At 39.4% G+C, this 19,262-nt stretch overlaps 1 protein-coding gene across 2 annotated transcripts in view; it reads right to left on the bottom strand.

Moving 5' to 3' along the window:
- Positions 1 to 18,623, bottom strand: part of ADSS2 (adenylosuccinate synthase 2) — a 42,961-nt gene extending 24,338 nt beyond the window's left edge. For both annotated transcript variants that reach the window (XM_044419410.1, XM_044419415.1), the window contains exons 1-4: positions 18,339 to 18,623; positions 4,818 to 4,920; positions 3,240 to 3,308; positions 1,816 to 1,866 (exon numbers count right to left, since the gene is read on the bottom strand). In XM_044419410.1, the coding sequence (XP_044275345.1) occupies positions 1,816 to 1,866; positions 3,240 to 3,308; positions 4,818 to 4,920; positions 18,339 to 18,506 (391 nt within the window). In that variant the 5' untranslated portion in view covers positions 18,507 to 18,623. The remainder of the gene's footprint in view (positions 1 to 1,815; positions 1,867 to 3,239; positions 3,309 to 4,817; positions 4,921 to 18,338) is intronic.
- Positions 18,624 to 19,262: the final 639 nt, after the last annotated feature.

Genomic DNA, 19,262 nt, shown 5'->3' with positions numbered 1-19,262 from the left:
CTTAGTATGCTTTGCTTCTAAACAACCCAGTGCTTCCAGTTTGAAAGTGGAACCATAATACACTAAGGAGGAAGTACACTCACTCTTTTTCACTCATGCATGACAACCTATGGGTTATTTAAACCATGGGCTGTTGTTACATGCAAACTAGGTTAAGCTTCCTCAGAACAAGGGCATTATATCTTGTTATCCAAGCATGAGGACATTAACTGAAATTGAGAAACACAGCCAAAAAATTAAAAAGACACCACAATGGTCATGCCTCGTTGTAAGAAATGACAGAATCAAGTACTGATTGTCCAGTGGCTTAGTTTAAAAAATCCAGAAATGTTCTAAGTACCCACTCTTCATCATGAGATACTAGAAATAATAACTGATGACCTCCTGTATGCTAGTTCAGCTTAAACTAAGCTCAGGAGACTTGGCTACTTTGCCTTCCTTAAACTGGAAAACAGATCAGTTTAAGAGTCCCATTTGTCAGTGACCGACATAGAGTTATGACAGGCCCAAATCTGTGTCCTATCTCCTGAGAGCTCGTAACTCCCTTATCCAGTTTTTTGCTGCTGAGTCAGCAGCTGCTGCAGCAGTGATAACAGTATTAGCAGGCAGACCTCCCTCCTATCACCACGGCACTTGGAACCGGAGCCCTAAGACAACTACGTTTCCCAGATCCCTGGTATCTGGGACTCTGTCATAGTAAGTTCATCTGATTAGCTTAATTGATAGGCTAGAGAAGTGCCCCTTGTCTTTTTCTCTTATGGCCTTTGTAGAAAATGCTGCAAAGGCAGAAAAGAAAGCCAAAATACTTCCCATTCATCCATGTTTCGTACAATGCTAGTGGAGGTGAGACAAACTCACATTGGTTTACCACTTTGCCATCCCTGGACATAATTTAATGGAAAGGCAGGACATCAATTTATTTTTTAAATGATATAGTATGTAGTGTTGAAGACACAGTACCAATCTATTTAGTAACAAATGTAATACATGAACAAACCTCTTTCTGGCAAAACGTCTTAGATGAATGGTTGGAGGACCATCTCTTTTAAGACTGAATATTATAAAATCAATTACTAGCGTAGAGAGAAAAATAATTTCTTGCATCTAAGAGTTTGGCATTTAATTTGACAGGCAATTCAAATCATCGACATTTGAACAAAAAAACTAGTTTCAGCATTGAAATATTGATTAGTGTAACTATTATGGGTTCTTCTTTGGCAAAAATGATTTGACAGGTATGTTAATGATAGCAATAGTATCTGCTCTTGAATAGAGTCTTCAGATGCTACAGGACTGAGAAACAGCAATTCAATTCAATTAGCCCCTTTTGAATACACATGCTGCCTCATTTCTAAGGTGATCTAAGGTTCTAAGGTTACTTCTGCCAAGTATGGGTTACCATGTCATCCAAACCAAGCAAAGTTGGGTGCGTTTCCAAATTGCCCCAGGATCCTAAAAAGAACCATGTGTGTCAGTGTGATCTGAAAGCCACACAGACTGCCCACCTCACTAAATTTGGACTACATGGCAACCTGCTCCCAGTGCAGCTAATTATGGTTAAGAGATGTAACTTGCACATGCATGACACAGAAGAGAAGCCATCATTGCTTCTTCTCCTTCTTTGATTGTATGAACCTTTCTGTGGTATTGGAGACTGATTCAAGTTCTCCCAAATCGACTTGTTGAGTATTGCTATGTGGGTGACTAACGCATTTCTTTGAACCTGAGCCCATATTACTGCCACAAGAGAAAGACATATCAAAGTTATCAGAGATAAAATAATACTATGAATAACATATATATATATTTATTTACCAATATGAGCTCTGTCAGATATAATTAATCGTTTCTCCCAGCCTTCTAATCCTGTAAAAGAAGAAACAGCATATTACAAAACATTCACAAATCAGTTTTAATTTTTTAAGAAAATTACAGTGACTAACAGTGCAAACTTTATGCATGCTGCTTAGAAGTAAATTTCTTGGAGTCTAATGGTCACTAGGTTTGCCTAAGACTATAGTCTATTATAAGCTGATGAAAGAAAAGACAGTTGAAGTGACACCACAAAATTAACTCCATGTATTTGGAGTTCATAGATGTCATGCCAGTAAACTGTGGGTTAATTAAACAAATTTACCCTTGCACTTTGAGCAAGGTGCTCTAATTCCTGGTGTAAGCATAATGCATGAGCCTGGACCAATAGGTTGTTCTGAGGCTAAACTACACAGTGGTCAGACTATGAGTTCTTGTTAAGTTTTGGGTTGCTTAGCCCCTGTACAATTGATTGGTCATTATGCTCACCACCTCTGATCAGATCAATCAGAAGTTATTTACAGAAAACTGGAACTGGTTTGCAATCAGTGCATGTCCCAGCACAACATGTGTTAAATGACCCATGACTTCCTAGTGCAACAAGCAAACTGGGTCTGTCTCTACCACTGATTATCTGGAAAATGCATAACATTTAATAATTGGGCCTTCTAACAAAGGCGGGCAGCTACAGGTGATCTGAGGACTGATTTCTACCTCCTGGAACCCTTGCTGCTGCTGCTCTACTGACAGAAAAAAATCACTGGTTCGTTACTAAAATTTATTGAAAACTGCTACAGGACCCCTGATTACAGCTGATATTTTATTGCACTTTAAAGATGCAAAAAGTTACAAGAAAAGTGAGATACACCACACATTGAGAAACACAGCACATGAGGCTGGTTAGTACTGAAAAAAGAGCATGGTGTCCCCAAACAGTGTGTAGTTCATAATGACTTACTTATCTTTAAAGGTTTCTTTACATTTTCTAGACGACACACGTCATTTGCAATTTTCCACATTAGGTCACAAAACTCCCAAAAAATTCCCATTTAATTATTGATGGAAAACCCCCAGATAACCAAATCCGGGAAGGTTAAACCCTGGTTCAACTGTATTTCCTGAGGGAAAATCCTATAGGAAATTTCTTTCTCTTTCTTTCTTTCTTTCTTTCTTTCTTTCTTTCTTTCTTTCTTTCTTTCTTTCATCAATGCACTAATTGCATGTCATAAAGTAGCCTTCCTGAGTTTGGTGACATTACCTATATTGTTGAAGATGATGGAGACAGGGAGGGCACCAGATTGAAGATGGCTGCAATAAAGCAGCTGATTATGAACAGCACAATAGCAGTGATTTGGAGTTCTGCTAGACACCACTGAGAGGATCCTTGTCTCCTCCTTAAAAATAATACCTTAGAAACCTTTCCTTACCTTTCCCTTTTTTAACATTTTTCTCTGCTTCTTCAAACAATCCTGGCAAATGAATTACCACACCATTTCCTGGAAAAGGCCGTCAAAGACAAAGTTTAATGAGGAATGCAATATATATTAAAATTCTCCTCCCAAGTCCGCAATTTTACTTTTGAGATGGGGAAAATACATCGATACTGTTATGCAAGTTATACTGTTAACCATTTCAGTTAAAATTCAAGGACTGTATCCAATGATAGGTTTACATTCACAGAAAGTACTTCCACTTGTGCAAGATACAGTACCTGCTCTTTATTAGCCTCCCAAAGTAATTATTTCAAGAGAATCATTGAAAGAAAAAAGTGTTAAAAAATAAACAATTGGGTTGATCTGTTCCTCAGGCAACACAACTTATGGTCTGGCTCCAATTTGAGAGCAGGGATTCTGCAACTGGAGCATGCCTGCCCTGCCACCACCCCCCAACCCTGCTAGGGCAGACAGACCTCTGCTGCTGGTTTCTCCAAGGTCATAAAACTGACCTTAAAGAAGGGGTTTAGGAAGCAGAGGGGGAAGAGAGCAGAGGAAGCAAGCACCACCAAGATATGAAGAATCCTGGCAGCTCCTCAGGCTCCTTTCCTTCCAATCTAAAGTGCCAAAATTAGACAGCTTTGCAGGGCATGAGGAGTGTGAAGTTGACCTTGCCTTGATGATCCTCCCCCCTTGCATAGGATGCCCATAATCCTCTGGGCATCTCTAAGAAAATGATAGATTATAGAGGAAGGACAAAGTGGAAAAGAAACTAATGGGTGACTAGCATTTCAGCATTTCATTTTTTAAGGTACACATCCTTTTCTTTTCGTTTTTGCACCTAATAATGTTTGAATACAGCAAATGTGTTTTCAAACACATGTATCATACAAAACACCCATCAAGGAATTGGGATTAGCTGAAACTCCCTACTGAAAACATCAGTAAGTTCAGGGTTGTTATATAGGGTGTGGAAAGCCCTTCAACCTACTAATGATCAAAATATACAATTTTTCCAAAGAAAAATTATCCACAAAGCTGCTGCTTCTCCCCCTCCCCCCGTCCCACCGCCATCAAAGGAGTAAAAAACAGTATAATATGGGCAACTAGTGCCTGTCCCCTGCTTTCCATTGTTGCTAATACCAGTTTTAGGAATTTCCTAGCAGTGCTTCACTGATCCTATTAACACCTCTTAGAATTTCCTTTGAAATAAAGGATGATATCAGGAAACTCTATCATGAGTATCCAAATACATTTCTTGGCCCCGAGAATTTCTACAGATTGCAAGAAGAAAACAAAATTTGCAAATGAACAACCAAACATAACTACAAATGCCACCAAGAATCATAGCTGGAATGTGTTTCAATATGGATATCCACAATGCCTGCTTAGGAAAAGAAGGAAATACAGGTATACCTGAATGTACATTAAGTCTAGCTATTGTACAACATGTTTCAACGTTGACAGGAGTATCAAGCAACATTAATAATCTACTTTTGCATTTTTTCAGGTTGAGAGTTAAGAGCCTCTGGACTCCATAAGTACATTGGATTTTGAAAAATCATCACTCACCAATAAATGCCATGACTTTGGGATTGATGATACCACTGGGCAAGAGATGAAAGTCATATTCCACAGAATCTACTACAACAGTATGTCCAGCATTGTTGCCTCCCTGCAGGTTAGACAGGAGTTACTGTTTTTCACCTTGTCTGAATATGTATACACATATTTTCACATTAAAACTACCAGAAGCTTTTAATATCATACTGTGTGATTTTCTGTATAGGCATACATAGGAACGCACCTTGAAGTTCAGTATTTTAGACATTCGTTCAGAACCACTGCAAATTCAACAACGCTTTCTATGCAGTAAACTACTGGTGCAAGCACACCATTAACATAGCTATATTTACGCTCCTCTCAAATGAAAATGCAGTAACGCTGAGACACTTGAGCTGATGAAGTCCAGTTACATAGGGGGAAGGGAGCATGAAAGGCTATCAAAGTTCAAGCAGTAAAAACCTGGCTATACTAATGCACAATGAATATGAGAAGATATATTTTTCTACCTAAACAAACAGCTAAGATTTGCATTTCATAAACTATTTTGATTAATAAGTAAAGCAAGCATGAGCTTGATTATTCTAAGGAACTGAAGAAAAAAATAACCAACTATAGGGGCAAAAAATCCAAGAACAATCTCATGTATGCTTCCTGAGATGCAAGGCATACTGTGCTCAATGGAACTCACTCCCAAATAAATGTGCAAAAGATTGCTCCTACATAGTGCAGTCTTAAGCATATTTGCTTAGGGGTAGATCTATTGTGCTCAACAAAACTTGTAGGATAGTACCTTGAAATTAACGCAGGCTTAAGTTGATTTGTTTTAAATTGAATCAATTTAACTGTGCTATGCAACAAGCACACACAATGTTCAGTAGCCACAGTAGTTGAGTAAAATATACAAATCCAGCCTTCCAGTTCTGCAAACATGCTTGGCATATTTTTTCTGACAGGATTTACCTTGCAATAGTCCATGGTGCCAATATTTATAAAGATATAGCACGTCACCTCTGCCATGGTTTAAAACGAGAGATTTAGAAAGCCTGTAAGTCTGACAGTAGTTTACTTCACCATCCTACACATTCATTTGTCATTTTAAGACAATGGCAGATCCATTGAGAAGATCTATTGGTATATCCACTGTGCTCAAGTGAATTTGCTTCTTAGGATAGCAACCTATAATTAACAACACAGGCTTATGCTCATTTGCTTTAAATTAAATCAATTTAACTGTGCTATACAACAAGAGCACACAATGTTCAGTAGCTACAGCAGTTGAATAGTAAAATATACAAATCCAGCCTTCCAGTTCTGCGAACATACTTGGCATATTTCTTCTGACAAGATTTACCTTGCTATAGTCCATGGTGCCAATATTTATAAAGATATAGCACGCCACTCTGGCATGCATTAAAACAATAAGAGATTTAGAAAGCCTGTAAATCTGACGGTCATCTAATCCAGCATCCCACACATTTATTAGTCTTACACAGTTTATCTTGTCCGAGTCTCTAGAATACAGAATTTAGTTCTAGCAAAATACTAAAAAAAAAAAAAAAAAAGGGAACCATGGCTTTCACTTAAAAAACTTCTTCCAACATGTGAAGACCTTTACAAATTTCACTTTTGCCTGGAATAAGCTGTATTCAGCTTTACTATCACACAGCCATCCAGCCACTGCAGCTGATATTGGTAGGTGCTAAATGGTATTATCTATTTGCAAACTGAGTTTCTGAAGAGGAAAACAGTAAGGTGATGGTGGGATGTCACATTCAACTGTTCCAGTTGCTTCTGCTGCTCCATGTGGATAAGTAACCCCTACCACCACCACGCCTCTTCTGTGCTACAGGAAATAGCCCAGAAGAAGCCTACATGATCCAGTAGGTAGACTTCACTGTCTCTTATGAAAAAAAATCATACTTTTTTACTCTGCCTCAACTCTGTACGTCTCTCAAGTATCCTCTTCCTGTTCAACTCTAATTTCCACTTGCTGTCTCCCTTGTTTTTCCATCTCCCTCTGTAACTGCTGGTCCTTTGACCTCCACCAGCCATCTGCAAAATTCCAAATCCATTCATCAGTTTTGACAGAACAAGTGTTCTCAGCCCTGTGGCAAGCAGGATAACCAGCAACACACATGGCTGTCACATGTTTTCACTTGCTCTAGAGTAAGAAAAGGGAGTGTTGTTGCTGTTTTACTTTCTCCATTTTCCAGAACAAAACATGGAAATTCCTGTTTCTCCATCATCCTGTGTATTCCAGAGAACTTCACATGGAAAAAGGATTGGTTGCAAACTCAGATATAAGCTAGATTAGTAAACCCAACCAATACTTGTAAACTTATGTCACAGAGACAAAGGAAACTTTTTTCTTTCCCATTATTTAGTTTTTTGTGTTCCCCAGAAACTTAAACTCAGGGGAGTTTGTTTGCTGCTGCTAGCCTTTTACAGATAATTTCTGCTTCCTTTCAAAGAAGAATGCCCTTGTCAGAATATCTGAAGAATGTAGTTTGTTGGATCAGCTAAGGATCATACTCTAAGGATACTAGGTCCTAGCTAATCCTTTCTGAACTCCTCTCTGATGAGTATGTTCAATTCTTAGGCATGTAACTAGTTTTAGGAACTGTCAGATTCAGATCAGCTTGTTGTTATGTGCCAACATAAGTCTCCAACTTATGGCAATTCTAAATGAAAGCCCTCCAAAATGCCCTATCCATGCCAGCCCTGTTTTTCTAAATTCAAGACTGTAGCTTTTTTATGCAGTCAATCCATTTCTTATTTGGTCTTCCTTTATTCCTCTGCCTTTGATTTTCCCTAGCATGATTCTCTTTTCCAGTGAGTTTCATCTTCTTATGATCTGACGTATGACAGCTTCAGTTTTGTCATTTTTTTATCTAGGGGAAGTTCTGGCTTGATTTAGTCTAAGATCTATTTTTTTTTTTTTGTCAGTTCAGGGTATTCACAAAGGTTTCCTCCAACACCATTGTTTGAACACATCTATTTTCTTCCTGTCAGCTCTCTTCACTGTCCAGCTGTTGCACCCATACATGGTAATTGAGAATACCATAGTATTGATGGTCTTTGCTTTCTAATATAGCACACTCTTTCTCACAGGATTTGCCTTTGAAGAAGTCTGTCATTCTTTCATCTCTTCTGTATATTCTTTTCACCTTCTCTTTATTTTTTCTTGGTCAGATATTGTGTCCCCATTTGTCTTTTAGCATTTCTAATCTAGGTTTAAGTTTCGCTTTGGCATCTTAGATTTTCTGAAAGATTTCTTTTGTTTTCCCTATTTTGTTGTTTTCTTCTCATTCTTTGCACTAATCATTGTAATAGTTCTTTTTGTTTCTACACCATAGACACTGAAAAGTTGCCTTCAAGATTCTGACTGTTTCTGTCACCTATTGCTATTTCTTCTTGCCTGTTGTTAGAAACTGTATTTCTTCTGTCATCCATCTAGGCTTTTTCTTTCTTTTTGCTACAAGAATAGTCTTTTGGCATTCTTCCTTAATAGTGCCTTTTGTTTCAGTTCACAGTTCTTTTGGCTTACAGTCAATGGCTTACAGTAATGCAAATCTGTTCTTTTATGTGAACTTTAAATTCATCAAGGATGTTATTCAAGTTAAATTTTGGCACTATGTTTCACTAAAGACTTTTTTTTAGCTTGACTTTGAATTTTGGTATTTAAAATTCATGGTTACTATCGCAACCTGCTTGTGATCTTGTTTTGGCAGTGCAAATACAGCTTCTCCATCTTCTGTTTCAAATTACATAGCCTATTTGATATCTGTACAGTCGATCTAGTGGTGTCCGTGTATAAAGTCATCTGATTGGGTGCCTCGAGTATATATTTTTTGATAAGCAGAGTGAGTGCCTTCCAACCTGGGGGGGGTGGGTCTCATCTTCTAACACTACCTCTTCTTTCATTTTTCATTGTTCCATCATAGGGTTTTCAAGGTATTAACCAGAGTTAGTTTGAGCATTACTGCCATTATCTGTAAAAGATCCTTTGCCAGCGTCACCTTTGACTACTGCTGCTGCCAAGTGGCTGCCCTTCAGAAGTTTGTCTCCATCCCCATCAGAGATATCCATTCTCTTCTGCTGATGTGATCATTAATCTTCAAGAGGGTGGATGCACCTTAGTCTGGTGTCTCTGGTTTGCCCATTCTGCCTCGGGTGAGCCTCCTAGGAGGCCAGCCTAGTGAGATATTCTGGCCTCCTGGAAGCATTGCTCTTGGCTTCTCTGACATTCTCAAACCACTTTACCATGTTAAGGTGTGCATCCAAGTTTAGAGAACCTGGATAGAGGAAATATTTTTTTACTAAATGTTTACCTAAATGAAGCTAGGAAAATAATAAATACAACTTGTAGAAAAAGGTAAAGTACAGAGGATTTCTACATAGAGGTGCTAAAGTATTAACTAACCCTAGGCAGAAGCTGTAGACTACTACAGCAGTCTTTGAGGTGAGGTTGGAGAAGCCTTAGCAATTCACAATAAAAACACTTTCCTGGCACTGCTAATAGCAGCACTGGAACAGCATATCCCCTGCCCCCGCAGTTCGGCTGAGCCACCCTCTTCAGCTGGACTGAGGTTCTCACAGCTCTGAAGGCTACTCAAAGTACAAGCAAGAGCTGCATGGAGCACACGAGCTGTGCATCTCTAATGTGTTGTAAGCTGCCCCGAGGCTTCGGCAAGGGGCGGCATAGAAATGTAATAATAATAATAATAATAATAATAATAATGTAAATCTTTGCTTAGATAGAAAGATCTAGCAGTAATGCATCAAACAATTGGTAGATGAAAATTCTCAACCCTGAAGCCCTCCATGCACTGTTAAGAGCTATTCTTCTTTAACCTTTAAAAACACTCTATTTAAAAGACATGGGAAATAAAACTGAGAGATTTACTGCCCTGGGGGAGGCATTACAAAGTAGCTTTTGATGTACTGAGTCAAATGTTCTCTGGAAAAGTATCAACCACAAGAAGTTATATGTCCTGGTGTAGTGTCCATCAGATATTTCCACCACCATTACACACAAAATATCTGGGAAGGAAACTAGTTTTCCCATTTGTCCAGTGGAAAAATTGAATAAGAAAGTTAAGAAACACTTCAGATTCTCTTTCAGAATGACTGATGAAAGAAACACTTTTTAAAATATTTTAAAGTAATATGATTACACTCAGTTCCACCACTTTAAAACTCTTACAACAAGATATTCTCCGGCAGTAGTGTCACTGCTAGCATCTGCCTACCTTACTAAAGCTATACAACATTCTTAGGACCCAATTGGGAGACTGCTAAATGTATTGCTCCTGCAACTTGGTACCATTTTCTATTTGTATAGCATCACCTCTGCTTGTTTCACACTTACACAAGACAGAAAAATCTGAGGCATCCAATACAGTAAAGTGACAAAGAACAAATACTTGAAAGACCAGACAAGTTTAATTTGTGCCAAACTGAAGTCAATGAAACTCAAAGTGCAAGTTCTACAGACAATATTTTTAGTGCAATGCCCATTTCTCCGGTATATACTCATAGTGCAATACTATATGTACCTGCTCAGAAGTTCCACTAAGTTCAAAAAGCATTACCCACCTATAACTGTGAATAGGATTAAGATGTAGATACCTTAGAATGCAATTCTTATCATGTTGTAAGCCGCCCCGAGGTTTCGGCAAGGGGCGGCATAGAAATGTTATAATAATAATAATAATAATAATAATAATAATAATAATAATAATAACAATAATAATACTGCAATGATTGTAAGCCTCCAATCATTAACTATTAGCTTACAATCAGAAGCTTACTATTATCTTCTGTGGGGTGGGAACAGCAGCAGAGGTGATCTCCATATCCTGCCTTTCATCCTGTACTTTTGGTAGAGGCCTTTGCCATCTAGCAACAGCATTTCAGAACAGAAAGGGAAAAAATTGGGGAGGTCTCTACTCCTCCTCCTGCTATGTTCCCTTTCTTCCTCTCTAAGGTAACTTCATGAAGATGGAGAACAGCCACAGTTCTTTCTGTGAAGAAGGAAGGGGGCTGTAGCTCCCTCTCCTAGCTCCTAGATAGGAGTGCTGTTTCTGACCTTAGAGCTGAGAATCCAAAATATCCTATGTGGCTTCAAGCTCTGTCTAGGGGTCATAGCATTGCTCCCTAACAGATGGGCTGCAAGCTGCTCCATCTGAAACAGTGCAGATAATTGTTTCAATATAACCAACAGTTTTATGCTCTTTAATTGTTTGAATTAAGCTAAAACTTTATACTTTTACATTTAATAAATATAGAATAGTACAAATTTAAGTACTCTGTTACAGGATACACGTCATTTTCTTAAATTAAGGGAAATTCAGTTTTGACAAGAAAGTATTGGACATATTTCAATGTTGCCTCACAAACATTCTTTTGCACTATGACTTCAAAAGGACCATTCTTCTTCATGTTGGCTGTGGAGGCCAAAGGTATAAAGCTATTAGTCACTGAGGTTGCAGTCCTTAGCGGAACTTACTTCTTACAACACATGCATAGGGTAATACTGTTAGGTTTCTTAAAGCATCTCTTTCTTTGGTTGCCTAACAGGAAAAGCCAGCAAAATTGCAGGAGGGCACTGAAGAAAGAGGGACTGTACACATCATCACTAAACTTTCCACAATAACGTCTAACATACTGTACAGAGCAGACAAAGAGGCTCCTAATGAAACTACAGCAAACATCAGGGAAATTAGCTCTGTTTGGACAACTGTGGTTTTTTCATAAAATTTAAGTTTTCTTTTATCTAGAATAATGTTTTAAGGCTCTAACTTAAGTAGGAAATATTTACAGAAAAAAGTCTTCTCCTGGAAAATGGGAAAGTTTTAAGTTATGAAAAGCTGTGTGTTTTAGCATGTTATCTCTGAAACCATAAGGACTAAATGATAAGAAAAATCTTCAAAACTTCTCATCCAGCTCCAATGCCCTGGTGTGTCCAACTTCTAAAAAACGCCATGGAACAACTATTAAAAATTATCTTCCTTTGTCATTTCTATACATCATATATTACCAACCTTGTAAAATTGGAGAAAACAGTTTTAGTATAATTCTACAGTATTATACCACTATATACAAAACAGTATTACAGTACATTGTTTTGCCTGGCGTGGGGGTTTTGAGGTGAATTATCTGAATACATTTCAGTTTGGCTCCAGGCCTGGTTATGGACAAAGGCTGCTTTGGTTACCTTGGTGGGTAGTTATGCTGGAAAACGAAGGGGAAAGTGTGTAATTCTTGGTTCTGCAGGACCTTTTAGCAACTTTCAATAGCATCCAAGGAGTCTCTCTGAGGTGGGCCTTGGTACCAGCTATTCTATGGTAGCTCTTGTCTTTCTAGGCAGGGCACTTTTCGAAGCTGGTGCCAAGGGATTTCATATTCCACACCTCTGAATCTACTGATCTTAAGTAGGCAATGCACTAGATGAGGATAAGCAACTTAAGTTTAATCCAGTCAAAATAGATGTTGATTCAAATATATATAAAGTGTCAATGGGAAACTTGATTGAAGTCAGCCTTTTTTTTCCTTGCTGATTTAAGTCAAATACCTATGCAACCATACAGTTCATGTTGGTAATACTAGTGTCAATTGTTGCAGGTGGTTAAGAGCAAGTCCTGAACACAACTACACAGTTACTCTATCAAGAGAGATATTCATGAGCACTCCAGATAACATTTTTTTTCTTTAAAGTAAACCCATCAAAGAAGGCAGATATATTGGAGGCACTTCCCTGCTGTGATCTAAACAAGGCTAAATATGTTTTGTGTGAACAAAATTTACCTGCAAATGAAAATCAAAAGTCCTCCTGCTAGGAACTGGAAGTACACTGCAACATTTTGTTGATGGTCCCCACTAACTTCTCTTCTAATGCCAATGCCAGAAAGAAAATAAAAATGCCCTCCCTGAACTCCGAAGAGCATTACAAGCATTCTGTTCCAAGTTGGCTGCAGTCCTAAACTGGAATAAACACTCCAGTCAGGCACTAAAGAAATATGAGAACATTTTGTTGCAGGTTACCACTTGTTCATCTTCTTACATGAGTGCTGGAGTAGAATCCCAATCTGCAAATCCTCACATGCACATGATAATCTTCGCGCATTCATCAATGAAATGAACTAGAGAAGGATGGGCAACTGCAAGGCACATTACCTAGCTAAATTCATAAGGCAGGTCTCTCCTATGTTCAAAATATCTTTATTCCCTTCCCTCATGATATGGGAGTTAATTTCTGCTTTGAAGCCAGCAGGCATCATTTTCTGCAGAACAATAGAAATCATCTACTCTAGGGAGCTCAGCATCTGTGCTTCTAAATCAATACCAATGTGAATAGTAAGAATTCCATGAGAACTATTTTTCCTTTATTAGATCTATATCCCACCATTTTTCTTATAAATAATTCACAGTGATTTACATAATGTTCCTGCTGCTGCTCTTAATCTTAGCCCCACAACAACAGCCCTGTAAGGTAGATTGGATTGAGAATTTGTGAATGGCTCAAGGTTACCCAGTTGGTTCCATGGCTGAGTGGGGATTAGTCCCAGTCCTGTGCACTTAACTACTACACCATACTGGCTCTCTTTAAATTGTAGATTTATGAGATTTAAACTTTAGATTCTAAGTTTAAATAGCATTTCATCATCTCATGAATATATTATCATTTGCAATCAAATATTTTCTCTTCAGAATTTTTTTTAGTAAGAGTAAGAAACATAACATTTAAATTAATTAATGTTTCCAACATCTAAGTGTGGCTCATCCAAAGAAAGTTACTAAGTTCGTATCCTTAGCTGAACTACTTCCCTGGAGGTAACTTAATCTAGCAATCTCTTTATGCTGAAGGCTTGTGAGCTACTTGAAACCATTTCATATATTCTATTTCAGAAAAGATTTTGCAGCTTCTAATACCATGTTCCACATCAGTAACATGGATTTCCAGTTCAGGTCTTTGGTGGGCAGCAAAATGATTGAAGACAGAGAGAAACACTGGGTCTCTACAGAAAGCTGGAATCTTCAACATATGCAGAATAATCTTGCATCTTCCTACCTGCCCGTCAAAATCTGAAAACTGACTTCTGCAAGGGATGGGATATGTGAACTTGCCTCTGCTACAATAGAATGTTCCTGTAGGAAGTATAAATTATAAAAATAAACCTTCAAATTACTCCCCCTGAACACTCACCACAGGGCCAAAGATCTCTCCTCACTCCAGTAACTACTTTGGGAGTGAATAATCCTTCCTTAGAGATGCATACATGATTCCCCCCACCTCATCTTAACCTTTAACAACATTGTGAGGCAGATTAGGCTGAGATGGTGACTTTCAGTCAGTCCCATGACCTCTGTGGCCAAAAAGGGACTAAACACTTGTCTTCCTAGTTCTACTTTTACACTTGTTATAGCTAGATCAAATGCTACTTTTAATTTCAATTAAAACTGTCACCAGAAGGCATTAAAAAGGACTAACTCTTATTTTGAGATCTTTGCTCGTCAGTACTTTTAATACAAGAAAAGCTAGAGTTTAATTCTTATTCAGTCAAATTCTGTGCATATTAACCAAAATCAAACAAGAATCCCGCCTCAGGAGACTATCACATGCATCATCCCTAATGTGCAATTGTTTTGCCACCAGGTCGGAAAAAGAAGAGGATACAGACTATCACATACAACAACTACCTCCACCCTGGTGCCTTCAAATACATTGGACTTCAACTCCTCTCAACCTTAGCCACCTTAACCAGTGTTCAAGGGGTGTTGGAAGTGGGCAGATCCTACTGTGTTATTAGTTACAATCTAGTCAGATCTGCTGCTGCAACATCACACAAAAATATCATACAGCACCAAAACTAGCAGATACTTTGACAACAATATTTTCAGGCACCCAGTTTACACTATCTTATATAATCAATCTAACATAGGAAGAAAATAAAATAGGAGTACAAATGGCAGGGTGTAAAACATGTGTCAATTCCAGGAAAGCACTGTAACTGTGCTGGCACAAGTAACAGTCAGTGCAACTATGGACAATCACATTAGCTACTATTAGTATGGATATATCGGGTATCACATCTCCTGAAGGCGAAAATTAAAATGGCATTAAGTAAAATCTTAATCTTCTGAAATACAATTATACCTTTTCATTAGACTTTGCTACAGCAACTTTTAAGGATTTTCTTCATGGAAGTAATTATGGTCTCTGCCTTCTAAAGAAGCTCTAACACCAGATTTTCCTGAGGATTCATGTTCTAAGAATGAAGGTAATCCTTCAGGTCCAAGACACACCCTATCAAGATGACATTTATTCTTATAGCATTTTTTTTATTTTATAACTGCTGTGGCAGAAGTGCCTTTAAAAAAAATCATAATCAGTTGCTCAGATTACATTTCAAACAGGAGTGCAATCCCTTACCACTAGTTGATAATCCTAAAGTATCCAAACCCGTCAACATGCACAGCAGTTAAATAAACATACTCAAAGGAAAAATGAGACAATAATTTCACAAATTAACACTTTACTACACAAAGACTGCTCATTTCCAACATGGCATATTATAAAGATTAACAGCTGAATCCTATATATGTTTACACAGTAAAAAAAATCCCAGTATGTTCAATGGGGCTTATTCCCAAATAAGACTGGTATAAGATTACAGCCTAAATTAGCACTAGAGAGTTGCTTGCAAATCTGATGAAATAACTAGAGAGTTTCTATGACAGACTTATTTCAAAGCTGCAGATGTAATCAGTGGCATCTTTAAAAGGAAGTGTCTATACTGGCTGAATATAAATTAAAGATACTTAGAAACAAAGAATCAAATATGGTATGATTTTTACCTGAGGCAGAAAGTTGCTTATACAAAATGTTCAGAATTACAGAATAAGTACTATAGAGAAAAAGAAGATCCTGGCATTTTACCCAGCCGAGGAGTGAAACAGCGGAAAGGATAATTGATAAAAAAACAAACAAAAACACTTCCTTTTTATATTTGAAGAGACCATGAACCTCATGGCTTACACTAAAGGAATGTGATAGCAAATTGATTTATGGAGGGTTTTGGGTTCTATTTTGCTCCTAGATACCCTACAACAGGGGTCCTCAAGCTTTTTCTAAAGGGGGCCAGTTGACAGGTGCCAGCAATGGGTGTGGGCCACCAAGGTGGGGGGAGTGAGGGGGGGCACACATGCACGTGAGGAGGGGGGCACGCGGGGAGAGGTGCCGGCGTGCTCGCAAGGAGATTGTTTTCTCACGAGCAAGCCACGCGTGTGCACCCAGCAAGTGCAAAACATGTGGGGCGGGCCGGATCCAGCCCGTGGGCCTTAGTTTGAGGACCCATGCTCTACAACAACATAGTTCTGGCATGTCATCTTGCTTTGTGAGTTAAAGTATGAGAATAGTATTGATACCTTGCAACTTTCATTTTCTTAACTTTTTAGCACTTGATGTGTATGTTTACATCATTCAACTGGAGGATAAATACACAGTAGCTAGAATTAACTGAAAATAAAGGAATTAACAAGGTTAAATATATATCTGAACTAGTTTGTTTTTTGAAATCTAATTTCTCCCCTAATTTTAGAGTTCTTAATATATAGTTGAATCAGAGGAAGTTGCAAATGTTGAATTATCATGTTTGAAGAAATACAGTATCTTGAACAGCACAGTTCCATGCTATAAAACAAACTGCTTTTGAAACACCCTACAATTTCAAATGCAAGCTTGTCATAGGAAGACTGTTGTTCAGGAAAACTTGAATCCTATTTGAGTTTCAGAACTACTTTTGCAGTTCTTGGGATCCTGATCATAGCTTGCACCTTTCTGGTCTGAAAAAGGTGGACCTCAAGGTATTAGCATCAACTTTTGAGCTGCTGCTTCAGTCTTCAAGCAACAATTTGCCTATTCTACACAAGCATGTTAATTCCCATGATGGCTGCAAATAAACCATACTTTCAACAAATCCTCAGGTTTTGCTCCTAGAACTATCAGTATTTCATAGGCTAATGTATCATGATTCCATAAAGCTGTGCAGGGGAGGATATTTACCAAGTAATAATGATATCAAAGCAAGACATGTAGAAGAAAGAACTTCAGTGAGAAAGTGGTGTGGGTTTTTTGTTTTCCATTTCAACAACAGTAAAAACAAGCATCGTTTTGCCATTAATAGCAGGTTTTCAAAACAAGCTAATTGAAACTTATTCAGATTTTTTTTAATTAGTCATGTGATTTTATGAGTAACTTGGGTATAGCAGATCTGATTTTTCATTTCCCAAGAATGGAACTTCTATTAAATTGCATTCTTAAGAGTGAGAAATCTTTTCTAATCTGAGCATATTTTGAATATGTTGCCTACAGTTACATAAAAGAATCCAAAGAGTGGTACGTATAACTTCTAGACAATCAACAAGCCCGTTCTCATGACAACACTTACGACCTCTGAAGGCTGGAAAGTCTTCCGGAACAGCATCTAGTGCTGTACAACACACTGCATTTGTAGGATAGTATAGTCACATTTATTGACATGCATTGAATAGCTTAAGCATGAACATGATATTCTTTGAATCTTAGCCACAGTTCTGTTATAGGCTGTAAACACGTTACAGGGTGCTTGGACTCCCCTGACTTCCAGAAAATGAGAACAGGTATTTTAATTATTAGGTTCTTACAGTACCTAAGAATTTAGGTTCTTAACAGTACATAGCATTATCAGTGTACATGGGGGATATGGTTCATGAAGAAATGCTGGTTGCATATTTATACCGCAAGAACTCACGGAATCACTTGTGTATGTTCTTAAAAAAAAAAAGATAAAGTAACACATCCCGCCTTTTTGCCAGTGCACTTGAGACTCAATGTTTTTCCTGCCGCCGCCAAGAAATTCGGGATAGAGGTTAAAAGAAGGGGGCAACCCCCTGGTAATGGGGCGGCCAAGGCCTCGCCAGCTATCCCTTCTTTTTCCACTCTCACTTCGCGCTTCTTCTGCAATGTTTTCCTGACCCTTAACATCTCCCCTGGGCGAAGGCAACCAGCACGACCAGAAGGAAAACGCACTGGACAGCGGACAGGCGGATGGCAAGTCGCTCTCCCGCTTCCCCGGCGGGAAATGGCCTTAACGGCTTGGAGGGGAGAGAGGACGACAAGGAAGGAGCAGGTCGCCGCTGTGGCTTCTTCCCGTCACAAAGCAGCGCCGCCGGGGAACCCTCTAGGTGCGGCAACCCAACACAGTAACAATGGAGGGTGGAGAAGAGGAGAAGGCGCAGGCGGACCCAAGCTTAAGGAAGGCAAAGGGGAAACCCGCCAGGGAAGGAAAAAAGGAGAGATACTCCTACTGACTGACTGCTGATTAAGAGGGCCAACGAGAGCGAGTTAATATCGAACGCGGTAGTTACCATAGAAACGAAGGCGGGAAAGACCACGGAGACGCTTCCCCAACCTCCCATTTTGTGCACAGAATACGCCGTCGGGAAGCGCACAAGGAATCCATCTCAGCCCATTTGGTTCCTCACCTGGCACCTGCAGACGATGTCCGCGTCCTGCGCGAGCAGGTCCACCACTTTTCCTTTCCCCTCATCGCCCCATTGTGCTCCCAGGACCACGGTCACTTTATTGCCGGGTTGCCGGGGACCACCCCCGCCATTGGGGATGGCGGCGGACGAGGAGCCACTTTCAGACATGGCTCCCGTAGGCAAAGGTTCCTCTCTTGCTCTTAAGACACATGCGAAAAACAGAATAGGAAGCGGCGCGCCCGACTCTGCCGGCGGCGACTACTTCCCCGCCTTCTCACATAGAAAATACAGTTGCCGCATCCAGCAGCAGCTGTCGTCACCTATTGGTCTCTCGTTGACATCCTTTTTCTACGCTAACCAAAGGACCCGCCCCCTTATCTGCATAGAATGAAAGGGAGACCGCTTCATACCCATTTGTAGAAAGAACTACGTTTCCCAGTGTGCCTTGCGTCCATCTCTGCAGTGTTTCCGTGAAATGCTCGCGCGTAACCTTGTACGCGTCTGTACTGTTGTCGTCTCTCCGGTCTGCAGAGCTTAAGCGCTGCTATGATAGGCTAGTAGGGCACGCGCGCGAGAGGCGTCGGTTGCTAATAGCGGTTTTCGGGCGTCCATTAGGCCATGCCGATGGCGCGCTTTTTGTTCTTGGTTGTGAGGCTTCTGTTGCTTTGCCTGGGGTTGAGTGGCTGCTGGGCCTTGTGGAGGTGCGTGAGAGAAGGATGGTATCGGGGGCTAAGTAGATCCGGCAAGGGTATCGAAGACATGCAGAGGGAAGAGAGTGTAATATGTGCGGGTAGTGTGCAGCTCTCCTAGTGAACCACAGCTGGAATCCACGTGACGAATGAAAGTAAAACATGTGAAGTAAAGCATTGCCATGGCCTGCCTCCTCTCAAGGAATGTTAATTGGTCTAACACAAAAATAGAAGT

The sequence above is a fragment of the Varanus komodoensis genome, unplaced genomic scaffold (assembly GCF_004798865.1).
Source record: "Varanus komodoensis strain SLA01 unplaced genomic scaffold, ASM479886v1 scaffold1, whole genome shotgun sequence".
NCBI classification, from domain to species: Eukaryota; Metazoa; Chordata; class Lepidosauria; order Squamata; family Varanidae; genus Varanus; species Varanus komodoensis.
The sequence above is the reverse complement of the archived record's forward strand: the minus strand, read 5'-3'. Positions and strand labels throughout refer to the sequence as shown.